Consider the following 15,380-nt stretch of genomic DNA (forward strand, 5'->3'; position numbering starts at 1 on the left):
AGGCTGTCAGTGGCTTTCCCTGTCCAAGCCAACAGTACATTGTTTTAGAGTTACTTCTACATTAAAAAAAGGAGCCAAAGCCTGTACTTGATGTAGAGGCTAGAGAATTCTTTCTATTCAGCAAGAATGTAAAATGTCTTCCTGCGCATGGCTGTGGTCTCCAAACACCACCATAATCCTGCCCTGACCAAGCCTGCTTTGTAAATGACTGGTACCACATCTAGTGTGGGGATTTCCAGGACTGCTTCCACTCTCACATCATTTGTTTTAAAAAGTTATCCCAGAGGTGGCCTCTCTCTGCCCCAGGAGAAGCGCACACACTTGATGGAACTGATGCCTCTTAACTTGAACTTTGGGTAATTATTCAAAGTGCAGGCAGCTACCTTCAAAACACATCTCAGGCAGGAAAGCCCAGGTAGGCATAACATGACCTAATTTCTAAAGGAGAACACAACCAATACAAAAGACTGTTCCAGTTTGATTCCAGGGAAGGACTCCGGGACAACATGGCTGCATTTCACCAGCAGACGGTCATCAAGGTGGGAACACACATACAAGGACTGAGACAATGGCAGAGATTTCATTAGTGCAAATAACATTAACAATGGTATGTTCTTTAATAGGATTTAAATAAGGCTTCAAATAATTACAGCACTACAACTAACATTCGGCCACCTATTCCACCTGGAAAACTGGCAAGACCACCCTCCAGACCACACAAGATTGGCTTTGAGGATGATTACATTCAAAGAAATTGCTTCCAAGGCTACACAATTTGTAGCCTTTAATCACTTTTAAAGTCTATGTGTTTTCTTGATAGAGGAAAAAAGAGAAGCCCCTCTGACCACTGGATAGAAGGCTGGTCTAGGGAGAATGCCAAGGCGTTTCCCTTCTCAAGATATTCTCTCCAACATTACAAGTGATGGAAGCTCATTAAAAATAAAAAAGTCCAAACAAAAATAGACTTCTCTGTAAGGAGATCACTTCCTCACTGCCGCCAAGAGCTCCACACAAAGGAAGGGAAGGAGAGGAGGAAAAGATCACCGGAAAGACTCTGGTCATCTGCAGCTATGGCTCCAATCCTCCTTTAAAGAACCAGAGTGAAACTGGGCCCACCACCCAGCCGCCAACAGAACACCGACATGACAGGTACAAAGGAGGAAGAGAAAAAGCAAAGGCTGAATGTGAGATAGTAATGTCTTGTTGTAGAAACTGCACCATCTTGAAGACCCAGGAACCTCATTTGAAGCAGCTGTCCTCGACAGATCCAACCTGTGCTAGACATGTAAAAAACAGATAGAATCCACGCACACGCACACACGCACACACACATACACACTAAACACCGTGGAAATCTTAGGATCAAACCCAGAAAAAAAGTCTGTCAAAAAGCTCAGAAAAATTTATCATCGATTCTGAAATGAGGCCTTGTGACATCATCAGGGTTAATGAAGACAGAGATGGACTTCCCTGGGTTCTCAGTCACTAGCTGCTGCAGTTTTTTGGCTAATCGGTCATCGGGCTGGTTGGGGTCCCCACCATCAGACTGGGGGGAGGGGATGCTGGTGGTGCTTCCTCGCCGCTGTAGCTCAAGGGTCAGGCGGTTGGCTGCCTTGACGTGCTCGATGGCAGTACGGAGGTGCTCGGCAGGGTCAGAGCGCACCGAGGAGAGTTTCCTTGCATGAAGCATGACTGTCTCCTCACACAGGTGCTCCAGCATGTTGCACTGAGGGATGAAGTAGTTGGGGCACATCTTGTTCACCAGGCAGTGCTGGAGGTCATCGATGAGGCCCAGTAAAAAATGTGCTGCGTAGTCTTCTTGGGCCAAGTAATTGGCAGGGAGCCTGTCACAGGCCCAGAGCATCATACTCCGCAGGTGATATGGGCTAATGGCTTTGGGGCGGGAGAGGAGTTTGATGATGATGGCTTTGCAAGCCTGGTAGGCTTGCATGAGGCTACTGGAAATGCATTTCTTAAGCTGGACTTCACTCCTAGCAAAGGACAACCTCCACTCATTGTCCTTTTTACCTTTGTGGGAGCAAGCAGGCACTAAGTAAAAGCCGCTGATGACTTCTTCTTCAGTGATCTTCCCATCCCAGAAGTGATTCTCCATGAGCCAGCTCTGGGCCACTGCAGGCCAGCCTTTGAAAGATACCACCGGGACAATGTCATAGAGCATGCGGCTGCTGCCCACGCCAAGGATGATGGACAGAATCGTCCCGTTCTTCTCGACTTTCTCCACTTTGGGCATCCCTCGCTGGGGCTTCTTCTGTATCTCAGAGAGAACGATGCTGATGGAATCATAAAACCAATCAGCCACTTTGGTAGGAGAGAAGAAGTAATTGGTGGCCCCATTGATGTGGTCCACAATGGTACAGCAGTCTTTCCATTTGCTGATGGTGCCTTCATCAAAGAGTCGAAGGCTGAGCCAGGAGTGGCACAGAGCTGAGTGGCGCATGTCCAGCGTCACTGGCTGATTTCGGTCATGCAGCTTAAGGGCTGGCACCAGCAGGGTGAAGTCCATGTCATAGTCAGTGCCCCGGGCATAGACATTCAGCTCATCCAGGTCAAGGTCAACCACACCTTCCCGGACACCTCCAGAGAGGAGCAGGTACTCATTGGCCACAGGCAGTTTCTGGTCCAATTTCTGCACCATTCCTAAAACAGAAAAAGAAACAGCTGCTTTAGAGATCATTTCCATGTCATGAGAAGGTACTTCATGAGAACCCTAAGGTTCCTCAAAGGTCCTCTAGAGAAACTTTCCATTTTCCTGAGGAAGAAATTGAGGCCTAGGGTGGATAAGCGACCTGTCCCAAGTCAGAGACAGTCAGGGTAGAATTTGCTCTGTATCATGCTGCTGTCCTTGGTTCTGATACAAAAATGGTTCTCAAGCTTTAGCACTCTGTCCATCAATAAGCATCACCTCATGGAAGACAACTCACCTGAGGGAACTCTGGTAGAGGCTGCAAGCCAGCCTTGGCTGCAAGCATGTGGTTGTTTTGCTTTTGTTTTTCCTTATGGTGAGTAGAAGTATGAAATGACTACACAGTGATTTCAAAGCCAATCATACAATATTAAAAATGGTCATCTATAATGTAGGTCCTCTGCAGGCTCCCTTTAAGTAAATGCAGAATCCAATGGGAATGTTCCACTGACGGCTTTTTTTCTCTCTTTCTCTTCCTCCCTCCCTCTTTCTCATCTCTGTCTTTGTCTCCCCCCTCTCTCCCATCTTTGTCTCTGTCTATCTCTGCTTCTATCTCTCCCCACCTCTTGGCCCCATCTATATATTTTGGCACCAATATTTAGCTTACTTCAGAGTTGAATGAATCACCCTGGCATGGGTATGACCCTTGGGTTCTTGGCAGTCACGAGAATTAGTAGAGAACAAGTAGAGAACAAGAATTGGCAGGTACCCTCTAGCCACAGTGGCTTCCAGTTTGTTTGGGTGATGCCATCTAAGGGGCATCTCAGCTAAGTGCAGAGAAGGTCCCCATCAGCTCCATCCCAGGGTAAGGCATTTTCAGGCAGAGCTGCTCTCCATTGCCCTTGGGGTTGGGATTGGGACTGAACGCTCATGATCAACGTCAGTGGAGACATTACTAATGCCATCAAAATTTCAGATATGGAGGCATTGAGTATAGGGTCCACTTGATTGACACCAAAGAAAGGTCCTCTCCTACTTCCTTGATTCTTGATCCTACCCTCTTTTGAAAGGAACTCAAAGCACTTTCATAAATACTATTTCACTTTTGTTTTTAATGTATTTTACTCTATGGGGGGTATATTTCTTGAGAAGACCATGGAACAACTTTTTAAAAATTAACTTTCAAGGTCTTATCACTCTGTTCTCCTAGTTAATTTTTCATTTAACCAGTAATAACTTCTTGTTCCTTAGAGTGCCATATTCCAAATTATAACAAACACCCATGCAGTGAAGCACAATGGTTAGAGGGCTTGCCCCAAGGTCAGTGTGATACTGACCCAGGTTCCACCTTTGACACATGACTGCTAAGAGCCAGCATTTATACAGCTTTGAGATTTGCCAAGTACTTTACAGAGGACCTTTGATAGGCCAGCTTTGGTCCGACATGGCTTTGTTCCAGACCTCTGCCTATACTTCCTGGTCATCTCTGGCTATATGTCTGCATGTGTGTCCCACTCCCACCCCAGTAACTCTTTCAGTACTTCAAAGCATTTTCCAGATCTCCAAGTTGCAAAGGATGGTCTGATCTGTTTGGGCAGAGAGTTCCTCAAACCAGTGAAAACACAGAGCCAGTTCACAGATTAACCAGAGAGATGGTGCCACATGGCAGATGGAGGACTGGACCTGGGTCCCAATCCTCTTTGCAGATCCAGCTGCTGTGTCCATGCTCTCCAGCTTCTACCTGCTCCCATCCCACACTCTGTTGTTTCTTTATATAGAGTTAGCTTTTTTTAAATAATCTTTGCATCCCCAGTGTTTAACCCAGTTACCACGTACAGAAAAGGTGCTTCATAAATGCTTGGTGAATTAAACGGATGAAAGTGAATCAGCATCCATGTACCAAGACGTCTCAGACACAAGATCAGAGGCCCTGGGCTGTCTCATATTAATAACCAGGAGCAAAAGCTCACATTCTTATGTATGTCTACACACCCAAAGACACACTTCCGCCTTCCAGGAGTAATGCAGGAGGCCGACGTCCCACTAATCCATGCGCAAGGGGCATTTACAGAGAGGGCAGAAGATGGCCTGAGAAGGGAGCGCCCTTGCTGTTGGGGGATGGATTTTTGCCACTGCACTCTTAAGGCTCACTGGGCCTTTCCATTGCCCCTGTGTGTGTGTATGGGGGGAGTGGGGGGGGGAGAAGTACAATCTCCATGGCATTGTGGCCTGACTTGGTTGGCCTGAAAGTCACGGACACTCCCTGTCAAGGGCCTGATGCAGATGACAATCATTTTGCCACAAATAAATAAAATGAAGCTGAAAGAGGTTAAGGGCTTTGCCCATGGACACCCAGTCAGTACATCGGCAGCAGAATTCACACCCTGACCTTCCCAGCTCCACACCTGGCACCACATTGACGCTAGTTTTACAAAATGTCCCGCAGAGCTATTTGGCATGCTCTAAATCTGCTCCACCGGCTTTTTTTAACTGACCCACAGAGGTTCATTTTCTACCCATTCCCCATCATCCATTGTATAAGGAAACATCGACTTTAAAAGACAGAATCTTCAGAGTCCGAGAGGAAGAGCTGAGTTACAGGCCTCAGCGTGAGGCCAAGCAGTAGCCTTAACCAAAAGGAGTCATTTAATTAATGGGAAAAACTGACACTAAATGTGCAGCTGCTGAATCTTCTCGGAATCACTAGAAGAAGCTAGTCACCAGCGCCTGGTCCTGACGCCTGCCCAGGGCCCTCTCCTGGCCAGAAGCTTTAGTGCATTGCCACTCAGCATATTCCGAGGGAAACCAGCCAGAAGGTCCTGCCGGCTTTTCTTCCTGGTTCTTCCCGGTCCTGGATTCTCAGCAGGTCTGGGCCAGTTTGGGGCTTCTTAGAATTCTGTCTGCTATTACAAATGTCAGCTCTGGCCATTTAGTGGGCGGGGACAATTCTCACCCCTCCTAATTCCAGGGCCTTCCCTGTTATTTATTTCCTGTTTACTCTGTATAGAGCTTCCTTTGTACACATCTGCTTGCATGCTGTCTCCCCCGTTAGACTGTAAGCTTCTTGGGGGCAGGGGCTGTGTTTTGTCTGTTTTGGTATCCCCAGCATTTAGCACAGGCCCTGGAATATAGTACACACTTAATATATGTTGGCTGGACCTACATTCGCAGCAGTTCAGATTTCATGTACAATCCTCTTTTTGGTTCTGTGCATAGGAAATGTTCATGTGTGTTCATGTCTCTTAAGTTCACTTAAATATATATTTAACAAATCAAGTGCCAGTCAGGAGCCATTTTGTTTTTCGTTGTCTCAGGTCCTTACCCTAGCTACATCTGTGTCTCTTTAGTCAGATGATTCCTTTTTTTGGGGGGGGGGTGTTGTAGAGCTAGGAGGGGTTGGAAAACCCAGTGACTGGTTTGCAGGATGGATAGAGGCTGCTCTGACTTGGAATCAGCCAGTTTTATTCCTCCCGCCTCCTTAGGTAAACGAGGACCAGAGCAGGTGGATGCCATGGCCACGGTCCCCCTGAGGGGAGGCAGCATGGCCAAGGCCTGGCTCTCAAAGCATACACATATGGAAGGGCATGTGACTCAAACATTCCATCATTCCATCTTCCTCGTATCAAGGCTCCAGACCAGCACATTCACCACAGATGAGAGAAGAATACTCCACCCTAGGCACCATTTTTTTTTAGTTTGTCACAAATAACAACTTAACACAAGCTCAAACCCCAATCCGAAGTGATCTTGCCATAATGAGAGAAGCTGAATCAATTTCCCGACCTTCTTTATGGAGCTTACCCATCAAACAGGATACTTTGGAGGCTTCAGTAGCAGGCTGAGCCTCTACCTCCCTCCTGGGCCCATAGGAAGAAGTGGGGAAAATGAGCAAAGTCCCTACAAAAATTAGCAAAAGAGAGGATTTGGGGTTACCCAGAGGACTGGGAGAGAATGTGGGTCTGAGGATGTCTTCCAAAGTAGTCGCAATTTGGAACCAATCTAGAATTTTATATTTTTTCCAAGTTAGAGGAAACATCTACTCTTACAGAATAGCAAATAACCCAAAATGTTGGCATAGAAGCTAGAGGACCAGTGAGTTTTGTCCTCATCCCAGGTGGGTTTTACTCCTGGGAAACCTTAAGACACATCTCCTCTCACTGCTCCAGTGAGTCCAACTTGGCCAGGGAGGAAGAGGCACAGGAATCAAGGTAGGCAGAGTGGGAAGGGCTGAAGGGAGAAGAGGAGAAACCAGGCTGATGGGAAGTGCCCAGTGCAAATAGCCAAGGAAAAGTGCAAACTGAACTGGAAAAGTCCTGAGGTTGTGTAATCAGAGACAGATGTCACAGAAAAGAGTTTTCAGCAACTCTGCAAAGATCCAGGGGTTCATCTGGAAAGTCCTTGGGGGAGGAGGGGAAGCAAAGTCCCAGGCCACAGTGTTCCTGAAAGGAATCCCTTGTGATACCTGCATTTAGCTATCGTCCTGGCTAACCCATTAGAGGGTAGGTTTTCTTTCTTTTCTTCTCCTTTCTTTGCTTCCCTCCCTCCCTTCCTTCCTTACGCCTTCCCTCCCACCCTTCCTCCTTTCCTCACTTCTTTCCTTCCTTCCTTCCTTCCTTCCTTCCACTCTTCCCTTCCTTCCTTCCTTCCTTCCATTTCCCCCAGATGATTCAGCAATAGCTTTTTCCCAGGATTGGGCAAATGGAAATATCCTCCTTAGGTACTTTTAAAGGCTAAGCTTCAGTTAAAAATCAGCCCCCATTAGCAATGAGGGTAGATGGGTTTTAAATGAGCTACAGACTAGTAATAATGAGGCAGCTGGGTGGTGCACTGCATAGAGCGCTGGGTCTGGAGACAGGAGGATCCGAGACTAAATCCAGCTTCAGGTGTTTACTGTTTGTCCCTGGGCACACCACCTGCCCCTCCTTGCCTCAGTTTCAACTGTAAAATGTGATTATTAAAAGCATCTACCCCCCCCACCAGGGCTGTGGAGAGGATCAAATGAGATATCATCATTATATTATTCATTATAGAAGCACTTAGTACAGTGCCCAACACATAGCAAGTACTATATAAATGCTTCTTCCCTTCACTTTGCCTGATACCAATAACTGCATGCATTTACATAACACTTCAAGCACTATAGAAACTCCTTACTTGTGTTATCTCATTTGCTCCTCACAACTCTGAGAGGTTGGTGCTCTTATGCCCTTTTTACAGGTGAGGAAACTGAGGCATACAGCAGTGAAGTGATTTGCCCAGGGTCACACATCGAGGAAGGGTCTGAGGTCACATTTGAACTCAGGTCTGGGAGTCCACCACTCCATCTGCTGCACCCCTGAACTGTCTCCTTCAGTCTAAATTAGGCCAAGGAGCTAAGAGGATGAGGGCTGATGCTGACTTATCACACCAATGAGAGGGCGATCTTCTTGGGAGTGAAGGGCAGCACCCCTTCATTGCGCCTCCCCAGCTGGTTAGTCATTCTCCCATGCAAACAGAAGGAATGGACCTCTCAGGCTGCCCGCTGTTGGAGCGATGAAGAGAAGGCATGTGAGTGGTTTCTTATGCTGAGCCGATGCCCATCGATGCCTGGCAGGCAATCTTTAGTTACAAGAAGTCTTCTGGAAAGAAGACTCGGCTCCCTTCCCTTTGGGATTTATCTTACTGGCTCTTTTCTGGCAGGGCCAGGAGGGTGGGCTTGAAGGCTTCTTTCCCTCCAGTTTCCACTTTTGATAACCTCATTTTTTCGGGGAAGTGGAGGCCTCCCCTATCGTGCAAGGCCAAGTAGCCACCAATTTGCCAGTAATCAAGTGTTGGCTGGAATTGTGAGTTTCCTCTGTCACTCTGGCTCACTGTCAGGAGCTCCCACAGCAGCCTCAGCTGGACACTTCATCTTCATTGATTGCTCCGGGGAACAACTGAGAGAGGTCAGCTCTGAACTAGGTTTTGTAACAGACGGAGTCTCAGCTCTGAGTCCCAATTGCTACAAGCATGAGTGAGCTCTTTAGGGAGGGTTCAGGTTAGTTTGGCAGGTTAAGGGTAAGCCCCTGGGGGGCAGGGACTGAGGCACCTTCTATCTCCTCCCACCCAAGTCTCTCATTTGCTTCCCTCACTTCCTTCCTCTCACATCCCCCGACACACAGATCAGGTGGCCCCTGCTGGCTGACCATCTCTCAAGTGCCTTGGTCAGAGCACATCCCAGGACTATGTTCCCTTCTGAACACCAGCACCAACCAACCATTCCACCATCCTCCTCCAGGCATGGCCTTCATGACTACAAAGCCCTCCCATCTCTCCTCTGCCTCTCAGAACATTTACCTTTCTTCAAGGCTCAGGCCCATTGATACCTCCTCTAGGAACCCTGCTTGGATCTCCTCCAGCTTATGTTTCTCATCCTCAGCTTACTCTGCATTTAGTCATGTACCAAGACCGCATGTCCCAAAAGTCTTAATGAAGTTTTAAGCTATAACAGCTTTGACTTTGGGGACATCTTATTTTTGGATTCTGTCAGATATGGCTTAGACAAGATGTCTCTGACATCCCTCCCCACTCAGATGCTTTAAAAAATAATTAGCTATTGTGCCTGAGTTGTGGATAAAATGTGTATAAAAGTGGGAGGTGGCATTATTTTTTTTTGTTTTACTTGAGTCTGTCTCCTGATACACACACACACACACACACACACACACACACACACACACACAAACCAACAACAACCTTTTATAAGGTACTTGGGGAAACTGGAATATTCCATTATGATTTCTACACTGAGAATTAAAATAAGTATTTTTTCTTTTACTTTTCTTTCAGGAAATATAAGAAGAAACATTCACACAAAAATGATCCACCAAAAGACATCTGTTAACCACTTAGATGATGGATACGTCAGAGGTTGTGCTGGGAACAGGGAATCTAGAGATCAAAATTTTGCTGGAAGAAGGAGCCAGGGCAGGGGAGTCTGACAGCTTCCCAATCACATTGCATTTCTGGACCTCTGCTGCCAATCCAGAGGAAGTATCCCAAACACTCTGATTTTGGTGGCTGGTCTCCACACCTGCCCCCTTCACTGAACCTCTGCACGTGAACGAAGCTCAACACAGGGCCAGAGGACAAACCCCCTCCCCCAACCCTGTATCATCAGTACTGTCTGCTTTGCAGACAGGAGGAAGGCTCCATGCCTCACCCCACAACCTCCCAATTCTCACATAGCACCCCACTTTCTCTTTGGTGACCACCCTCCCAGCATTCAGCTGAACAAGTCCCTAGATGAGAGGCACCCACTCCATGCCTGGGCTGAAGGCTTAATTTCTCCTGCTTAGGAGGCCCAGAAGAGCTGGTCTCTACTAGCTTCTGATCCAAGATTTACCTTTTTTTTTGGAGGGGGGGAGGGTTGTAGAGCTAGGAAGGTTTCGTGCAAGATGAGGCAGACAGAAATCCACATCCCTTCTTTGACCTGTCTAGGCTCTTCCAGGCAGCTATGTACTTGAGGACTCTTATCCTCTGCCTCCTGTCCTTTTCCCCCATCCACTCATGGATCCCAGAGGCCTCCTCAGGGCCTCCCTCCATCTTGGGGATGCAGGCCCAGCACCTGAGCTCTTGGTGATCACTGTGCTTGGATATTCTAACCTGTGTGAGGCCCAGGTGCCACATCGTGCTGAGGAGGGGATCCTGAGTTTAGTGGCTGCTGTGACAGAGTCCAAATGTCAACCACTTCTGCCAAGTAGGAAGCGGTATAGGTCTGGGCTGGGGGAGAGACTATGGATGTCAAGGCTGGGCCTTGGTGTGTTTGCCAAGACTTCTCAGCTGGTCACTGGCCACGGCCATGAGATGGTGAATTAGTCTACTTTGGAAAGCCAAAGGACAAGGAAATCACAAGCATTTATAGAACATTACAGGTCACAAAGTACTCCATGAACATCTCATATAATAATAACAGCAAGAAGAACTAACACTTATCTAGGTCTTTAAGGTGTACAAAGAGCTGTAATGGTCTCAATGGTCTTCACAGCAGCCCTAGGAGGAAGGAGGAAACTGAGGCAGTGCTGTGACCTGCTGTGACATCAATTAAGTTGGGACTGTTTTACTGTTTTAGAATGACATATATATTAAATGTCTTTGATTGAGCCTTATTAGGTGCAAAGCCCCAGACCCAAACCCCTATACACTAGGTGCTAAGCCTATGTGGGCGTGAAGCCCTCAGGGCCCTAAGGGGAGTTGCTAAGACCAGAGCCAATAGTAGGAGCCTAAGTTCTGGTCAGTCAGATGACGTTTGATGATGGCTAAAGAGTGTATAAAAAGAGAGAAAGGAGCTATTTGCAGAGGCTCTCACTCCTGGAGGAGTGTTAATGTGGAGACTCTGGGCAGCTGTAGTTAAGAGCCCTGGAGCTGGTGAACTCAGATGTTGATGGTTTCTTGGTAACTATGAATTGTATTTGGTCTGTTTATAAATGTATGTTTGTAATTTGTTTGTACTTGCTCTGAAGTTCAGGGTGCTGGCCTTTTCCCCTGCACTAAGTGAGTTTATATGTATACATTGGATTAAAGTAGGATTGTTCACTCCCTTAGTAAAGCAGATCAAAGATCCTGTGCTGGCAGCATGCTTGCTGTTGGGCTTGGGTTGGTCTTTCACCCCCACAGCAGCTACTAGCCGGATTGTTGCACACAGCTAGTGTCAGAGGCTGGACTGGAACGCAAGGTCTCCAATGCCCCCAGGAGCCCTCAGCAACGACGGCAGCTCACATGGCTTCAGCACCTTGAAGTCCGCAAAATTGTTTCTACGCATTATTCCATTTGACTCCCATGACAACACAATATCATAAACAGGTAATTATCATAATTCTAATTTCTAGATGGGGAAACTGAGGCTGAGAGGTGAAGTCACAGGTCTCATGAGAATGAGCAACACCCGGCAGAAACTGAGCCCAGCTCTGGCCCGATTCCAAGTCGGAAAATGCTTCACTATGTCGAGTGACCTTCAACATGGCGTCAGATAGGCAAGTGATGTGGGGCTAGAGAGAGAGAGAGAGAGAAAGGAGGGGCAGGGGGAGGAGGAGGAGGGGAGGAGGAGGAGGGGGAGAGGGAGGAATAGATGGATAGAATAAGTCACAACCTCTGCCTCTATTTCTTCATCTGTGAAGTGGAGAGAACATCATTCATCCTCAGGGTTATTGTGAGGATTAAATGAGACCATGTTTATCAGTAACTTTACAAACCTTTAAAATATCCTATAAATGCTAATCGTCATCATCACCACCTACACAAAGCTGGGAGTTTGTTGCCTCCCTTCATGGTCTAGCGAAGCCCAGGGACACCTCAGAATGAAGCTTTTAAACACATAACCTTAAATGCATAGGATTAAAAAAACCACATAAAGCCCTTCATTTGCTACACAAAAGAACCTTTGAGTTAAGCATTAGGGGGGGATGTGTCACCTGGAGGAGAGTCAGGGGCCACAAGGGCTGTGTTCAAGTATCGATTCCATTGTCCTGTGGAGGGGGGCAGCGGACAGAGACTGCAAAGAGGCAGACTTAGGGTTAACGTTGGGAAAAACTTTCTACCAGTTTGAGCTGCATGAAATGTTTTATCCTCATTTTGCAGGTGAGAAAACTGAATCTCTGCGAGTTCTAGAAGGGCATTGAATGGACTGGGTAAGAAAGTTAAATGTTAAAGTGTACACTGGCCCATTGAAAGGCCTAGTGTGCCCCCTTACATGAAGAAAGAATCTGCTTAAAATTAAGTAGAAGTGAGCTGATGGAAGAACAGAACGATTTTGTAAAGAGGTGAAGATCAGTGGGAATGAGGTCTGGTGAGTGGGGCAGGGAGAAGAAGAGGGATGAGGCCAAGCTTAGTAATACCACTTATGGATGGAAATATGAGCTGTTCACAAAGATGGGAGAGGAGCTTTGCTGTGAGGTTTGCAGACTGGTTCTGAAGTCAACTTTAAAGGAGGAATTTTAGAAATGAACTAATATCAGAATTTTCTCTTGCTGGAATAAGTGAACAGTCCCCCAAAGTGACTATGGTGAAAGACAGGACTATTGAATGCACAGGTTCTGACTGCTGGGCTTGTTGGAATGTCTCTTGCTGGGAAGGTTTCTGTTTATCTGTTCCTGATTGGCTGGAAAGGAAAAGCCTAGGAGACAAGGAGGAGAGAAGGTCCATCCACAGGTACACTGAAGGAAATTCAGCATGCCAAAGGGAATGCAAATGGGTGCCAGCCCACTGAGGAGGTTAGGTTCACACATAGTGATAGCTCACAAAGGTGGCGGCCATCCCAGGGAGCAACGAGAACCAACCAGTAAAATACCTAGAGAAGACTGTGTGTCCAGCTCTCATGCCATCAATGCTGCTCGTGTGGGCACACTCTGGTCAGGTGACAGGAGCAGCCATAGCAGCTGCTTCCCTCTGTTCTGCTCCTAGGGCATCTGGGTCTGTTGGGTTCTTTTTCGTTGGCCACCTGGGGAATGGTGTCCTGGGCCAAGATCAAGATCACAGAACAGATTAAAGTTTTCTCAGTCTATGACCACTCTAGCTCCATTAAGATCTATTACTCATTAAAAATAGCCAATCTCTTCAGATTTAGGCATCATGAAATGTACCGATGAGGAACAGTGGGAAAAAAGCTACAAATTACACGTTTCAGTTTCTAAATATCCAAGCATTCTTATACGCATTTTACAGATGCAGAAAGCAAGGTTCTGAGAGGTTACTTAGATTGCCTGTGGTCACAGTAAGTGGTAGATTGGGAAGAAAGAATCACACATTTATGAGTCAATAAGTCAGAAAGGCTCTCAAAGGTTGTCTGCTCCAAGCCAGATGTGAACAGGAGCCTCCTCCATGATGCTAGGGTGGGTCACAGCACGTGCTGTCAGGCTCTGTGGTGGTGATGGCCAGTTTGCTGGACTCTTTTGACCATCCACACTCCCTTCTCTTTTTAATGTATGCTTATGTTTCTTTTTGGTCATAAGGGGTGGTTATCTGGCAGGGGAGGAGGGGAACGTTGTGGAAATCAAAACGACAGAAAAAAAGCCATGGAATCCAGAGTGAGGGGAGACAAGATTACCCAGCACTTGCCATTCTCTACTCATAAAAAAGTTGCCCATCCGGGGGGCAAAGCCATGATGGCGGCTGGAAAGCAGGGAACTAGAGTGAGCTCTGTTACCGAGTCCCTCCAAAAACCTATAAAAAATGGCTCTGAACCAATTCTAGAATGGCAGAACCCACAGAACAGCAGAGGGAAGCAGGGCTCCAGCCCAGGACAGCCTGGATGGTCTCTGGGTGAGGTCTATCCCACACGGAGCTCAGAGCTGGGAGCTGGGAGCTGAGAACGGAGTGGAGCAGAGCCCAGCCTGAGCGGCGTGGACCATCCAGACCAGAAGCCGGGCGGAGGGGGCCCTAGAGCCCTGATTCAGTGAGCTGCGGCAGTTACGAGACTTCTCAACCCACAAACACCAAAAACTGCTGAGAAGGTTAGTGGAAAAAGCTGCGGGAGTGGAAGGAGTTCGCGGTTCGGCTTCCAGCCCCGGGGGCAGCGGAGATGGGGCAGCTACAGCTGTTGTTACTTCCGGCTCCAGGCCCACCTGGTGGGAGGAATTAAGTGGCAGATCAGAGCAGGGGTGCACAGCCTGCCGAAGATCTAAGCCCAGTTCGGGTTGGGGGTTCTTGGGGAAGGAGCAGTGCGGATCTGACAGAGCTGGCACCTCCCCACCCCAAACATGGAACATAGAACTCGTTAGTCTACAAGCAGTCATACCCCACTGAAAAACTCAAGGGTCAAGTTAGTTGGTTGGGAATATGGCCAGGCAGTGAAAGCACACCCAGATTCAGTCTCAGACGTTGGATTCTTTCTTTGGTGACAAAGAAGACCAAAACATACAGCCTAAAGAAGACAACAAAGTCATAGAGCCTACAACAAAAGCCTCCAAGAAAAACATGAACTGGCCCCAGGCCATAGAAGAACTCAAAAAGGATTTGGAAAAGCAAGTTAGAGAAGTAGAGGAAAAATTGGGAAGAGAAATGAGAAGGATGCAAGAAAACCATGAAAAACAAGTCAATGACTTGCTAAAGGAGACCCAAAAAAAATACTGAAAAATACACTGAAGTAAACAACACCTTAAAAAACAGACTAACACAAATGGCAAAAGAGCTCCAAAAAGCCAATGAGGAGAAGAATGCCTTGAAAGGCAGAATTAGCCAAATGGAAAAGGAGGTCCAAAAGACCACTGAAGAAAATACTACCTTAAAAATTAGATTGGAGCAAGTGGAAGCTAGTGACTTTATGAGGAATCAGGATATTATAAAACAGAATCAAAGGAATGAAAAAATGGAAGACAATGTGAAATATCTCCTTGGAAAAACCACTGACCTGGAAAATAGATCCAGGAGAGATAATTTAAAAATTATTGGACTACCTGAAAGCCATGATCAAAAAAAGAGCCTAGATACCATCTCTCAAGAAATTATCAAGGAGAACTGCCCTGATATTCTAGAGCCACAGGGCAAAATAGAAATTGAAAGAATCCATCGATTGCCTCCTCAAATAGATCCCAAAAAAAAATCTCCTAGGAATATTTTTGCTAAATTCCAGAGCTCCCAGATCAAGGAGAAAATACTGCAAGCAGCCAGAAAGAAACAATTTGAGTATTGTGGAAACCCAATCAGAATAACCCAAGATCTGGCAGCTTCTACATTAAGAGATCGAAGGGCTTGGAATGCGATATTCCGAAGGTCAATGGAGCTA

General features: G+C 46.9%; 1 protein-coding gene across 1 annotated transcript in view; it reads right to left on the reverse strand.

Annotated features, from left to right (window-relative positions):
• Window positions 1-578: 578 nt before the first annotated feature.
• The window catches only part of MB21D2 (Mab-21 domain containing 2), a 119,553-nt gene continuing 104,751 nt past the window's right edge, over window positions 579-15,380 (reverse strand). The window contains exon 2 of the mRNA XM_036753407.1: window positions 579-2,658. Coding sequence (XP_036609302.1) covers window positions 1,394-2,658 — 1,265 coding nt within the window. The 3' untranslated portion in view covers window positions 579-1,393. The remainder of the gene's footprint in view (window positions 2,659-15,380) is intronic.

This window comes from Trichosurus vulpecula, chromosome 4, assembly GCF_011100635.1.
Source record: "Trichosurus vulpecula isolate mTriVul1 chromosome 4, mTriVul1.pri, whole genome shotgun sequence".
Classification (NCBI taxonomy): Eukaryota; Metazoa; Chordata; class Mammalia; order Diprotodontia; family Phalangeridae; genus Trichosurus; species Trichosurus vulpecula.